At 39.5% G+C, this 14,381-nt stretch overlaps 1 protein-coding gene across 1 annotated transcript in view; it reads left to right on the forward strand.

The window, feature by feature from the left end:
• Positions 1 to 14,381, forward strand: part of RHAG (Rh associated glycoprotein) — a 29,150-nt gene extending 14,769 nt beyond the window's left edge. The window contains exons 4-10 of the mRNA XM_032212487.1: positions 2,146 to 2,293; positions 3,580 to 3,746; positions 7,236 to 7,373; positions 8,220 to 8,338; positions 9,802 to 9,875; positions 11,489 to 11,562; positions 14,179 to 14,381. Coding sequence (XP_032068378.1) covers positions 2,146 to 2,293; positions 3,580 to 3,746; positions 7,236 to 7,373; positions 8,220 to 8,338; positions 9,802 to 9,875; positions 11,489 to 11,562; positions 14,179 to 14,259 — 801 coding nt within the window. The 3' untranslated portion in view covers positions 14,260 to 14,381. The remainder of the gene's footprint in view (positions 1 to 2,145; positions 2,294 to 3,579; positions 3,747 to 7,235; positions 7,374 to 8,219; positions 8,339 to 9,801; positions 9,876 to 11,488; positions 11,563 to 14,178) is intronic.

A 14,381-nucleotide genomic window follows, 5' to 3' on the forward strand; every position in this document is an offset into this window, starting at 1 on the left:
CATTTTGATTTAAGTGCTGCATTATATTTCCATGAAAAGGAAATGCTCAGTTCTGAGAAATTGTATGAGTGTTTTGTCTTTTTCCCCATGAGAAACCCACCCCCAGCATTAATGAAAAACAAACCCCACTGGGTGAAAATTAACCAATAAGAGGGGGATGAAGATTAAAAGTCCACCAGGTCTATTCCACTCTGGATTAGGGAATCACCAGAAAGTTTTTTAAAAATATCCACGATCTATTTTCATTTCATAATAGAATGCATTAAGAAAGAATCAACATTTCTACAGACTAAATTAAAGAAACAATTCTCCTCTTTACAAATCTGCCCTCTCCATGCCAAGTGTTTCCAGCAAAAAAAGGCACTTCCAACAAATCCAAGATATGGATAACTCTAGAACTTGCTAAGTAATTCCTAACCCATCTTCTCTCAACCAACCAATATGTCTCCCAGTTTATTTACTTATCAAATTTATATTATCTCACAAATGTGACCCTGCACAGCATAGAAAAAAATAAAAATAAATATAAAACAACAATTAAAACAAATCAACATAAATATAATTAGGACCATAGGAGAAACTTACACACAATACAATCATGAAAGCTGAATAAATTAATTGAATTGCTTCAACATAGTAAACCCAATCAAATATTTCAAACATTTCAGTTTGATTTCAATTAATCTCCATCTGGTTTTTTTCTCCCCTGTTCAATCATGTCCGATTCTTGGAGACTGTTTGGACAAGTCACTGCATTTTTCTTGGCAAGGTTTTTCAAAAGTGATTTGCCATTGCCTCCTTCCTAGAGCTGAGAGAAAGTGACAGGCCCAAGTTCACCCATCAAACTTTGTGCACAAGCTGGGCTTAGAACTCATGTTCCTCCAATGTCTAACCAAATTGACTCTTCCAAGTCTGATATTTTCTGGATAGCTTATGTCAATTTAAAGCAGAAATAAAGGTCTGGTCTTTAATTTTAACTGTTAGCTCTAACAATTTAAAGCTAAGTCCTAGTGAACTTAAATATGAGCCAGCAGTGAGCTGCAGCTGCCAAAAAAGCCAGTGCAATCTTGAACTACATTAACAGAGAGGTAGAATCAAGATCACATGTAGTATTAATACCACTTTATAAGGTCTTGGTAAGGCCACAACCGGAATGTTGGATCCTGTTTTGGTCACCATAATTTTTAAAAAATGTTGGGACTCTAGAAACAGTGCAGAGAAGAATATCAAAGATGGTTAGAGGCTGGAGGCTAAAACATAATGAAGAATGATTGCAAAAATTGGGTAAGTCTAGTCTAGTGAAAAGAAGGACTAAGGGTGACATGATAAAAATGTTACAATATTTCAGGGGCTGTCAGAAAGAAGAGGGGGTTAACCTATTTTGCAAAGCACCAGAAGGTAAGACAAGAAAAAAATGCATGGAAAGTGATCAAGGAGAGAAGCAACCTAGAACTAAGGAGAAATTTCCTGACAGAACAATTAACCAGTGAAACCCTTTGCCTTCAGAAGCTGTGGGTGCTCCATCACTGGAGGTTTTAAAGAAGAGATTGGACAGCCGTTTGTCCAGAATGGTATAGGGTCTCTTGCTAGAAGACCTTCAAGGTCCCTTCCAACTCTGTTATTCTGTTATTCATTTAAGGAATTCCAGTAATTTCAGTGACCTACAGATGGCACCAATGCTCTATCATGAACCTATTACGTACCTTTAACATGCCGGATGTGATAAAGAAAAAAAACAAACAATCTGACTTACTAAAGAAGGACATTGTAAACTGTACATATAACTGATATCATCTAATATCCAAAACCAGCCTGGCATTAAGCAGAGTAAGAGAAAAGGAAGCAAATTCTACACACCTTTTTGCATAACTGCTCTGGTACAATGACACCCCTGCTTCAGACACTGACACACAGATGCAAATACATATTTGTTTATTAAAATCCATATAGGCATATATCCAGAGCCATTGACTGAGATGGGTGGCTCTAAAAATGCAATAAATAAATACATAAATAAATATTTGCTAGTGTGAATTTAGTTATTTATTTAAATTGAAATGTGCTGTCCGCTGTTTGTTTGGAAGGCTATGGTGGAATAGTGATTCATTGTAGCTAAGTGCTGAACTTCACACTAATGTTTTGCAGGCCACAGATACTGGGGCATCCATGACCATTCATGCTTTCGGAGCTTATTTTGGGTTGGCTGTAGCCAGACTCCTCTACCGGCCAGGCTTGAAAAATGGACATCCTAAAGAAGGTTCTGTTTACCATTCAGACCTATTTGCTATGATTGGTGAGTGTGCACATTGTTTGGTAAATTCCATGGAGCTGTTTTTAACTAATTAATTAACTTGTTTTTAATAACATTTTAATAATCTTGAACTGATCAACAAATCACAAAATAAAAATGACTGTAATAGCAACAATCAAATATCAATCAATTAAAAGCAGCATGTATAGCCCTTCGTGTTGAAATGTTGGTAGAAGGAAGTGAAGAAGAGGGGAGGAAAACCTCGCATCCATCCGTAGGCCTCAGTTGCTACTTCTATGGAGTTTTGCCACATTGCAAGGGGTGGTGGTGTCATGCACTCCATGTGCGTATATAGGTTATGTTTTTCTGAACTTTACCTGTTTTCTTCTAATTAGACAGGCTCTTCATTCTTCCAGTAGATGCCTTTTGTCCTAAATGAGACATCAGCACTTAATAAGTGATCTCAAAGTAACTTTGACACAGATCCATTATCGTTTGAATGTTGTGTTAAAGATTGAAAACATGGCATGTAATGTAAGCAGCAAAATTTTCCCCAAAAGCTATAAAAATGAATACTCAGACTGTTTATATTTACAGCAGGAAGTCAAAGCTGCTTTGCTTCTACATCTACTGTATATCTGCCCAATTTCAAGTGATACAGGTAGTCCTCAGGTTATGACCAATCATTTAGCACCCATTCAAAGGTATCACTGGGCTATTTACAACCCAGATTCAAAGTAACAATGATTCACCCTGCAATCACATGACCGAACTTCAGGTGTTCACTAACCAAGCTACATCTATGGCCAATTGCAACATCTTGCAATCTCATAACTGTTTTACAGCAGTTTTGCTATAAACTAGCATTTACTTCCATTTTTTGGCAAAACTGCAACCATAGTGAACCAATGGTTTGTTTAACAACCACAGCATTTGTTTAACAACTGCAGCATTTGTTTTACGACCATAGCATTCCTTTAATGATTGACACAAAAGAGGTCATAACATTTGGTTGATCACACAACCAAACCGTTTACAACCATCACAACTCATAATCACAATGGACAGATTCCATTACATAAACTGAGGACTCCCTAGATACGAACCTGTTAATTTTTGTGTAGTGGTTAAGGGCTAGGCTAAAAGCCTGGAGTCTGTGAGTTTTTGTCCTGCCTTAAGTACAAAGCTAGCTAGGTGACCTTGGGCCAGTCCCTCTGTCTGAGCCCTATGAAGCAGGCAAGGGAAACCACTTCCAAAATTTTGCCATGAAAAGAGGCACCAAGCCAGGCAGTTGCCAGGAATCAAGACTGACACCTTTCCTTTTTCAGGTACTCTTTTCCTTTGGCTCTTTTGGCCCAGTTTTAACTCGGCCATTGCAAAATCAGCAGAGGCGCAACAGAGGGCAATCATGAACACATACTTCTCTTTAGCAGCATGCACCGTCACCACATTTGCTTTCTCTATTCTGGTTGAACACCGAGGCAAACTGGACATGGTAAGTATTGCCTTGAACTCCTGTAATAGAGGTCTACTTGAACTAACCAACACGCCTTATAGCAGAGTAATAGAGTTCCTCAAAAGATTACTACATCTTATTAATCCAAGCCAAGCTGTTCCAACTTGAATTTTATAAAAGCACATGAGAACATATGTCTTCTACAAAAATACTGTGTGGTACATTAGGCTCAAAAAGTAATTGTATGTATGTATGTATGTATGTATGTATGTATGTATGTATGTGTGTGTATATATATATATATATATATATATATATATATATATATATATATATATATATATATATATATGTGTGTGTGTGTGTGTGTGTGTGTGTGTGTGTGTGTGTGTGTGTGTTTATTTGTGCTGATAAATAGATAAAGGGAGACTAGTATAGATCTATTTCAAGCTATTTAGCTCTCATCAGCTAGCCATACCCTTACTGGGATTTGAACCTGGGCTATATTGCATACTAGGCATACTAGGCAGAGATCTTAGCCATTAGGCCACAGGCTCTTTATCCGTTATCAGCGAAGCCAGGGTGGAAGGTATCTATTAGATTTTTACAACCCCTGGTAAGCCCCAATTATGGGAGGAAGCTAACTGCTTCCATCATCTGTCAATCGGCTCGTCACAAGAGTCCATCACAACAGAAACCCAATATTTTTACTGTTGCCTTTGTTATATTTGTGTTTTTTTATTTGTGCTGATAAATAAATAAAGGGAGACTAGTATAGATCTATTTCAAATCCCAGTAAGGGTATGGCTAGCTGATGAGAGCTAAATAGCTTGAAATAGATCTATACTAGTCTCCCTTTATTTATTTATCAGCACAAATTAAAAAAAACACAAATATAACAAAGGCAACAGTAAAAATATTGGGTTTCTGTCGTGATGGACTCTTGTGACGAGCCGATTGACAGATGATGGAAGCAGTTAGCTTCCTCCCATAATTGGGGCTTACCAGGGGTTGTAAAAATCATATATATATATGATTTGCTAATGTGTTGATAGAAATCTGGGTACTTTGAAAATCATTTGGAGCTCAATAGTAGTAACTGTGAGAGGGATCTTGGAGTCCTAGTGGACAACCATTTAAATATGAGCCAGCAGTGTGCTGCAGCTGCCAAAATAGCCAACACAGTTCTAGGCTACATAAATAGAGGGATAGAATCAAGATCACGTGAAGTGTTAATACCACTTTATAATGCCTTGCTAAGGCCACACTTGGAATATTGCATTCAGTTATGATCACCACGATGTAAAAAAGATGTGGAGACTCTGGAAACAGGCAGAGAAGAGCAACAAAGATGATTAGGGGGCTGGAGACTAAAACATATGAAGAACGGTTGCAGGAACTGGGTATGTCTAGTTTAATGAAAAGAAGGACTAGGGGAGACATGATAGCAGTGTTCCAATATCTCAGGGGTAGCCACAAAGAAGAGGGAGTCAAAGTATTCTCCAAGGCACCTGAGGGTAGAACAAGAAGTAATGGGTGGAAACTAATCAAGGAGAGAAGCAATTTAGAATTGAGGAGAAATTTCCTGACAGTTAGAACAATTAATCAGTGGAACAGCTTGCCTCCAGAAGTTGTGAATGCTCCAACACTGGAAGTCTTTAAGAAGATGTTGAATAGCCATTTGTCTTAAATGGTATAGGGTTTCCTGCCTAGGCAGAGGGTTGGACTAGAAGACCTCCAAGGTCCCTTCCAACTCTGCTATTGTATTTGTAAAGTGCTTCATATCTTGCATCAGCAAAGCATCTCTCTCCTGGACAGCCTGAAAAGAAATATGTCTGCTTTAAATGTGGCATTAATAATGCACTACTTGATAATTTGAATAATTAAAGCAGCACTTTTTCATAGCTCATGCAAGCTTGAAAAAAAGGTGCATTTTAATGCATTTTCTCCCAAAACACTAATTTCTGAAAGTATCATCTTCAAAGCAGATAGAAACATGAGCATTTGAGAAGTGGCTAAAAACAACAAAAACAAACAACACCTGCTTGAGCAAATAAGTTTCAGTCTGCACATTGGATCAAGATGTGCAATGACCAAGTTCTTTAAGTATACTTACTGATGACAATTTTTTGCAAAATATTGTCATTCCCAATATGAATCTGCCCAGTCCTTAAGATTGGTCTATGTGGATGCTTCTGTAATACATCACACACGGGGTCTTCTTGGTGATGGCACCTTAATTCTTGATTGCTTTCTGAAGGAGGTTCAAGCAAATGTTTGCACTTTTGTTTTGTGATTACTGAACTTCAATTGAAGGTAGTTTCTGCTGTTTTAATTTATTATTTCTCATTTTATTTCTACTATATATTTACATTTGTTTTCTGTGCTATTTATTTCAAGTAGTGTTTTTATTATTATTTTATGGTAACCCCTTTGTTTTCAAAACTCTTTGTAAAAGAATGGACTTGGTTTGGTGCCTCACAGGCACCCTGCTATTAAAGGCTTGAAGTACAGGCAGAAGGAGGAGGATGAAAGGGCAATAAATAAAACTGTGTGTGTACATGATGGGAAAACAGGAGGTGAGAACAGGAGGTGCAGCATCCCACAGCTAGGCACCATGAGAAATATGTAGATTACCCCTAAACATCTCAGTGTTCTCAAAATGACTTGGCAAGCTCCAGTTAACTAGAAATGGACTGGTCACAGGGGAGAGATGAGCTGTGTGTGGTGTGTGTGTGTCTTGCGAACACGGCAGAATTCAGAGCTGGCTTGATTTACTGCAACCTACACCTTTAGAAAAAAGAACCCTTTGCTTTAACCAAATGGAGTCAAGGGCCTTTTCCCCCCTAAGGAATCGGATTGGGGCAGGTCTGACAGTAGAGCTCTTGTACTTCAATAACAAGGATCATAATAGTGGCTACCCTGCAATTACACAGATTTGATTGATTGATTCTATACCATCAAGTCAAGCCTGATTCTTAGCGACCATACAGATATCACAGGGATAGGAATAGCCAAATCCCAATGACCACCGATTACAAATCAACAGGATTGTTACTACAACGATATCACTTGGACAATGAGATTTCATTATTTTAAGTCTGTGCATATTTAACATATATGAAACTCCCAAGTTTCATTTATAAGAGTTAAATCAGAAAACAAATTATATATAAAGTTGATGAGCCACTGCCAAGAGAGCATGTATTCATAGATTTTAAATTAGTGGCAAGTCACATATTCTGTATAGATCAGTTCCAGGCTGCTTGTCTAATAAATGAAACTTCGTCAGTAGAAATACAGATTTTTGGTTCTGGAGGTCCATGGGTTGACCTGGTTCTTATAAGGCAGTGTTCTTATGTATCTTATTTCAAGGGTCATACATAGAGGCCATCATGAACTGCTGCACAATTCCTATGGTACACTCAGATCATTTGAAGCAAATTGATATCCTGTGCTTCAGCCAAAAATCCTTTCCCTTGGCATTAGGGATCTCCTCTTACTGGTCATATTTTATGTCTCCCACAGGTACACATTCAAAATGCCACCTTGGCAGGTGGTGTTGCTGTGGGTTCATGTGCTGATCTGGACATCTTGCCTGTTGGGGCTTTATTAATTGGTAGCATAGCAGGAATCATCTCAGTTCTTGGATATAAGTATTTATCTGTGAGTATTTTTTAAAGAAAAGTAATTCTAATACAGCTTCCCCTGCCTAGCAAACTCCATTTTCTATATTTCCATTATTCTAAGCCATCTTTATTAGAATTCTGGCAGTTGTAATTTACTACTAGGACACCTTGTTAGGGAAGGCTTAACTAATAGATACCAGCCTTGATATTTGCACATGGTTGCATGATAGTTGCATATGGGTATTAAGGAATCTCTTCTGCAAATTGCCTTTCTCTCTCCTCCTGTTTCCCAGGATTTGTCAGATTTCTATCATAGGAAGCATGCTGTGTTGGGGACAGAGACCCCACACAGTGAAGAGCTACTTTCAAGGCACACTTGATAGATGGCTTCTTTGGCTTCTTCAGCAAGCATCTGAACCCTTGGGTGGGATAGGCAAAAACTATACTGGATAGACTATCTTAAAATTACTCCAACCCTGAGCTATATTGGCATTATGGGGAATAATTGCATTTGTAAATATATTAGTAAGCAGTACAACCAGTATCTCTGAATTATAGTTACATGTAATATTAATATTATGCACTGTCAATCAGAAAGACATCTGTGGAAGACCCTGATTCATGTCTGTTTAAGTGAGTATTGGGTTCTGAGCCTATTTTATTATTCCAGTGAAAGACAGAATATTTGCATCCCATCCCATCTCTTTGTAGGCCAGCAGACTCAAATCAATGTTTCTCAAATCAAGAAACTGCATTGCAATATACTTACATATATTTTATAAAGCATGCTAGTTTGTATAGAATGGAAAGTGAAAAAGAAGACAAGCAAGCTTTATTTTCTTCTAAAGGTTATTAAAAAATAACCCTTTCCCCCCTCTTCTAGCCATTGCTGGCCACACTGAAAATTCAAGACACTTGCGGTGTCCATAATCTACATGGCTTACCTGGGCTTTTGGGAGGCATTGCAAGTATCATTGCAGCTGCTGTGCAGGTTAACAGCAAGTAAGTTTTTTAAAATTCTATTTTACTGTCATTTAACTGACTAGACAGATTTATAGATCACCTTGAGAGAGACATTCCCATCAAGTAGATTGCAAAAATATTTCATTTGGCAATAGATCTTAAACAGTTATACTCTGCCAGTAAAACAATCTGTATAACAAGATTGATAGTGATGCCTTGGCAAAACTAAAGAACAAGGCTCAAAATAACTCCAACCATAAAAGAATAACTAAGTTTGGTTGGTAACCAGTTTATTGTTTAAGTGGCCAGTCAGGGGTACTGGAATTTTACCAAGCCCTAGGACAGTGTTCCCCAAATTTAGCAACTTTAAGATGAGTGGACTTCAACTCCCAGAATTTCCCAACTACAGTGGCTGTCTAGGGAATTCTGGAAGTTGAGGTCCAATCATCTTAAAGTTGCTAAAGTTGGAAAGCATTGCTGTAGGTCATTAATCATTCAGTAACATCAGCATAGCAGTGTCTGTCAGTCCTTTAGGCAGGAGGGGAACTGGAACTATATGAGGTCCTGAGGAATAAAAAATGGTAGGAAGAGGAAAGTAGAAATGAAAGAAAGTCCCTTGTGATTTGCAATCCTTTCCCATTCATCAGCCTTGCTCATACAGCATGTTCTTAGAGGAGTAAAAAACACTTGAACGGGGCTGTTTGGCAAAACACATTGGCAGAAACAAAGTAGCTCTCTGCAAAGTGTTAAAGCGGTGTTCAAAGTCTTTCCTAGTAGTCTGCATATGATATGCACTTCCACAGCTGTTTGTGGCTGGGTTAAGTAGGAGTGATTTTTGCGTGGCACGACAAAACCGCGCTCGTCAAAATCGCGGTGATAAAATCGCGGCGCTAAAGCCGCGACGTCATCACCGTGCGTCATCACCTCCGTGACAATAGCGCGGCAACAGAAGGGCGCTTTAAAACGGCGCTGCGGCAGAAAGCCGACTTCAATTAAGGTAAGGGTTAGGATTAGGTTTAGGGGTTTGTTTTAGGGTTTGTTTTAGGGTTTGTTTTAGGGTTTGTTTTAGGGTTAGGTTTAGGGTTAGGTTTAGGGTTAGGTTTAGGGTTAGGTTTAGGGTTAGGTTTAGGGTTAGGTTTAGGGTTAGGTTTAGGGTTAGGTTTAGGGTTAGGTTTAGAGTTAGGTTTAGGGTTAGGTTTAGGGTTAGGGTTAGGTTTAGGGTTAGGTTTAGGTTTAGGGTTAGGTTTAGGGTACTGAGTGCTTGGGAATGCGCGAATTTGCCCTCCGCGATTATGTCATCGTGGTAGGGTTGCGTTTTTCCTTAGCGCTTAGTACGGCGCGAATTAGTCTTCGCGCTTATGTCTCCGCGGATAAGGGCTTCGCGGATTTGTGGTGGAACCGATTTTTGTGTGTACACATACATCTGAATAACCAGACATAGCTATCAAAGAAGTCTTCATGAGGTCTCCAGATGACACAAAGATCATTTGTTCTCTTTACAGTATATCTGTTGGGATGCAGGCTGCTGCTCTAGGCTGCTCTGTTGCAATTGCTATGGTAGGAGGAGCTTTTACAGGTCAGTAAAATAAAGACATCTCCAGGAAATGGGGAACTTCATGCAGATCACACTTCTGTAGATGAATGGATGGATAAAATGCAGACTTATATAGCATCTTTTTAAAAAACTGAATAAGAATTTGCAGAACTGTTCAGTGGTGGGATTCAGGCAGTTCACACCCATTCAGGTGGGTGTTAAATTACACCCCTCCACTATCAAAGTGGATCCTGGGCATTGGGCTGCAACGGAAGTATGGGCAATGGAGGCTGCTTTCCTTCTTTCTTCTCCCTGCTGCTCCTCCTTTCTTTGTGCCGGCTGCTCCATTGCTTGTTTCTCCATTTCAGTGCAGTGCCCAGGATTCACTTGGATAGCAAGGCGGAGGGGATAATTTGCTTGGCCAAACTAACCCCGCAGTCTCCCCTACATTGGGCCCAGCTTCAATCATGCTGCCAACTTAATTCCTTGCCCCTCTCACTTTTGCCCGCAGATTGATCAATTCCCCCTGCAAATAACTCCATGGAGAGGGGGGAATCCCTCCCTCCTCTTCCTCCCAATTCTTCACCTGCCCACATGAGATCTTGATCAACTCCTTATTTCTATGGTAACCCCCTCCTCATTCCTCAGAAACCTTGCCTTTTAAAGGAGTCATCCAGAAGGCTGAAATAGCTGTGAGACCAACATGCAGACAAGCACCCTTTTGGCAAAGGGTAGAAATTTAACAACCAGGTCGCCCAGGGTCAGATTGGTATCACGGGAGGCTCGTCCTGCATGTGCGGTGGAGCTGGAGGATGAGGATGGGCTACGCCTCCCACGAAAGCCAACCTGACCCTGGGTGAACCAGTTGTTAAATTATTTGAATCCCACCACTGGAACTGTTCCTTCTTAGGTGTTTACTTAATGAAATACACTATATTGCCAAAAGTATTCGCTCACCTGCCTTTACTCGCATATGAACTTACTGTAAGTGACATCCCATTCCTAATCCATAGGGTTCAATATGACATTGGTCTACCTGTTGCAGCTATAAGAGCTTCAACTCTTTTGGGAAGCCTGTCCACAAGGTTTAGGAGTGTGTTTATGGGAATTTTTGACCATTCTTCCAGAAGCGCATTTGTGAGGTCACACACTGATGTTGGACGAGTTTACGTGGCCTACCACTTCGTGGCTGAGTTGCTGTCATTCCCAAACACTTCCACGTTCTTATAATACAGCTGACAGTTGACTGTGGAATATTTAGGAGCGAGGAAATTTCACGACTGGATTTGTTGCACAGGTGGCATCCTATCACAGTTCCGTGCTGGAATTCACTGAGCTCCTGAGAGGACCCATTCTTTCACAAATGTTTGTAAAAACAGTCTGCATGCCTAGGTACTTGATTTTATACACCTGTGGCCATGGAAGTGTTTGGAACACCTGATTCTGATTATTTGGATGAGTGAGCAAATACTTTTGGCAATATAGTGTAACATGCTATTACAAGTAATGCATTTTTTATTAGAAAAATAGAGCATTATTTGCAGGAGTAGAACACAGTTGTTCTTCTGTTTTTTGTATTTTATGCAATCTATGTCTCTTATTATAGAAAATTTTCCCATTGATAACCTTCAATGTGTTTCCTCCTCATCATACAGGATTAATAATAAGCTTGCCTTTCCTGGGACAGCCACCTGATCAGAACTGCTATGATGACTCTGTATATTGGGAGGTAGGACCCATTTCAAACAATAGAGAAGAATTGCAGTTTATGGGAACATATACACATTTTTTTCCACTAGGATGTCTGTTAGCTTCTGATTGTTATCACATAGAATCACATTTTATCACCTGATTCTTAGAATTGGTTCCAGTTTTTGTTTTGCTGAATGCAGAATTGGAAAGATGAAGAGTTGCTTATGTTAGGATCAACTATATAGTTATATTCTTTTCACAGTTTTGCTAGAATTATTCTGGGCTGAAAACAATGTGATGAGTCAAATTTTTAAAATGTTTTTACTGTTATGCCATGTTCATCCAGATTTCGACAGCACAGATGTGGTACTATAGATCTTCTATAATCAATGCTTTTTTTCCTCTCTCTCTCTCTTTTTCTGTCTCTTCTAGCATATGTTTTCCCCCAATTTCAGAGTCCTCTTATTCCTTACTATTCTGCCCCTTTGTTCATTTCAAGGTTGTTCCAACTGCTTTTCTCTCTTTCCCATTGTCTCATTTTTCTGTTTTCTTTCAGAAATCCATTTCTTAATATACTTTTTCCATTTCTCACAGAACTATATTTCAAAGCATGCACATCATCTTATTTATTATATACACACAGAGACTTGAATCAATGAACACACTGGCTTCCCTACAGCTGCAAACTACATTTTTACATTTCAAATGTAGCATGAAGGGTGGAGGGGTTTTAAACTTTTCTTCTCTGTATACCAAGTGTCATGTCAGGTCCTGTTTTCCCCCTACTGGTACTACTCAGAGGTGGGCTGTACTTATGTTCACAAGCGGTTTGCTGGTTGTGAGCATGTGTGTACACGCAAGCTTTGCTCACACATGCCCCTTTGTTAGTGAAATGGAGCTTCAAAGAAGTAGATAATCAACTCAGGCAGCTCCAGTGAGTAAAGCAGGGGTGGCACGAAACTCAGTGAGGGCAGAGGGAACGACCCAGAAAGTTAGTTATAAATGGATAGCTTAACACAAGAGCAGGTGGGCGGGCCCAGCCAGCAATCAAAGGTAACCATGCAGCACTTCACCACTGGTACTCCTCTTCCTTAACTACAGAAACATCATATGAATGATATGAGGAACAGGATATGGAGTTTGTTGTCTTTAAGTATTCCTGCTCTCCTTCTTTTCCTATACTTCCTCATTCCTGATCTTGCTGAATTCATCAACAATGGCGTATGTGGCTCAATGCCATATATCATCTAGTAATCTGTTCTGACCCCCTCCTCCATCCAGTAACGAATGCCGAGACAAGCTTAACTGGAATGTACTTTAATTAGCAAGATACCAAAACCTCGGTGGCTGAAAGCCAAGCAGAACAAACAGATAAGGACCTTGGCAGCAACTCAGACAAACTCAGGCAGCAATAAACACAGATAAGGCTTGGCAGCAATCCAGCCTGCCAAGCTCTCAGTACTGTCCTCCGACATTCAATCCTGCATTGACTTCTACAAAGAGGGCTGTAGCTTTTATAGTTTGGAGAGGAGCCTAATAACCACCAGTTGAGCGCAATTACCTCCTGTAATTGCGTAATTGTTCCTGACGCCTAGTAGCTCTTCGATGGCGTGCATCCAGGAAGAACTCACTGCTGGCTTCTGGATCACTCTCCCTTGTCTCCACCCCACTGGTCCAAGGCTCAGGCACCACCTGGTGGCCAACCAGTCTCTCTGCGCTTTGCTCAGAGTCGGAACCCTGTCCAGGGTCCTCCACCTCCTCCAGAGCCGACTCAGAGGGCCCCTCGCTGTTGGAGTCTGGTGGCAGCTCCAACGGCACCTGCTGGGCCACAACAGTAATCTATGTGGTTTTGCAACATAAAACTCTGCTCTAGATGATGGCCAGCTATTTCTCTCTGGATAAAATAGACTTACGTCACCAGTAGTATGATATTATCAGGTTTTGGGATGAGGTAAAATTTTGGCCTACTTTTAAATAAATATTTTATAATTTGGGCTGTATTTTTATCAATACCAAGAAAATAGCTTAATTACACCTCCTGGAGGCTTAACATAAGTATCTGCTGTTTAAATTGATATATGTGTGTTTTAAAACACAACTTTTCAACAATGTGGTTTTGGGAGACCAAGACCAAGGAAGATATAAGTATGCAGAGGATTGGGTTGCATAGTGCAACGGTCTATCTCTTCTTGAGATGTTTCCAAAACTTTAAGTTAATGTTTATTTCTAATGACAACCATGTTCCTACAGAGATGGATATAAAAGGGAGTAAAGGATGGAGAAGAATTTATTTCATCAATTTGACAAATGATCAAAATATATAGACCAGAAACATGAGAGGCAATTCTTCATCTGTATCATGAGTAATGGTGCAACTATGGTTACTTTGATATATTGATATATTAAATCACCAACCTGGTATAAAAGAGGTACAGTCATAGTGGGACATTTCCTCAGCAAATTCTCATTCAATTAATTTGGGCTTATAAAGTTAACAATGGCAGTTCCCAATGAATTATGACGTGTGAGAGAGAGACAGGGAGGGGGGAGGGGAGAAAGAAAGAGGCCTCAGTTAAATTCAGTTGGGGTAAAATTGTGTCAGATAGTTAAGTATCGCCTGCTTGCATAAATCTCTGTATGCTATTCCTTCTAGATTCCCATTGAAGGAGGAGTACCTCTTGGAAGCAATACAGATTATGAAGAGGATCCCAGCAAACTCACTGTAGAAGCATAGGAAGATTATATGCTCATTTTTTCCATATGATGTTTTCAATATCTGATAAAATATCCATCACATGTTATTTTTTCTTTCTATTTTTATCTTGTTGCTGAAAAATAAAGCCAGAAAAAACCTTT

The sequence above is a fragment of the Thamnophis elegans genome, chromosome 3, assembly GCF_009769535.1.
Source record: "Thamnophis elegans isolate rThaEle1 chromosome 3, rThaEle1.pri, whole genome shotgun sequence".
NCBI classification, from domain to species: domain Eukaryota; kingdom Metazoa; phylum Chordata; class Lepidosauria; order Squamata; family Colubridae; genus Thamnophis; species Thamnophis elegans.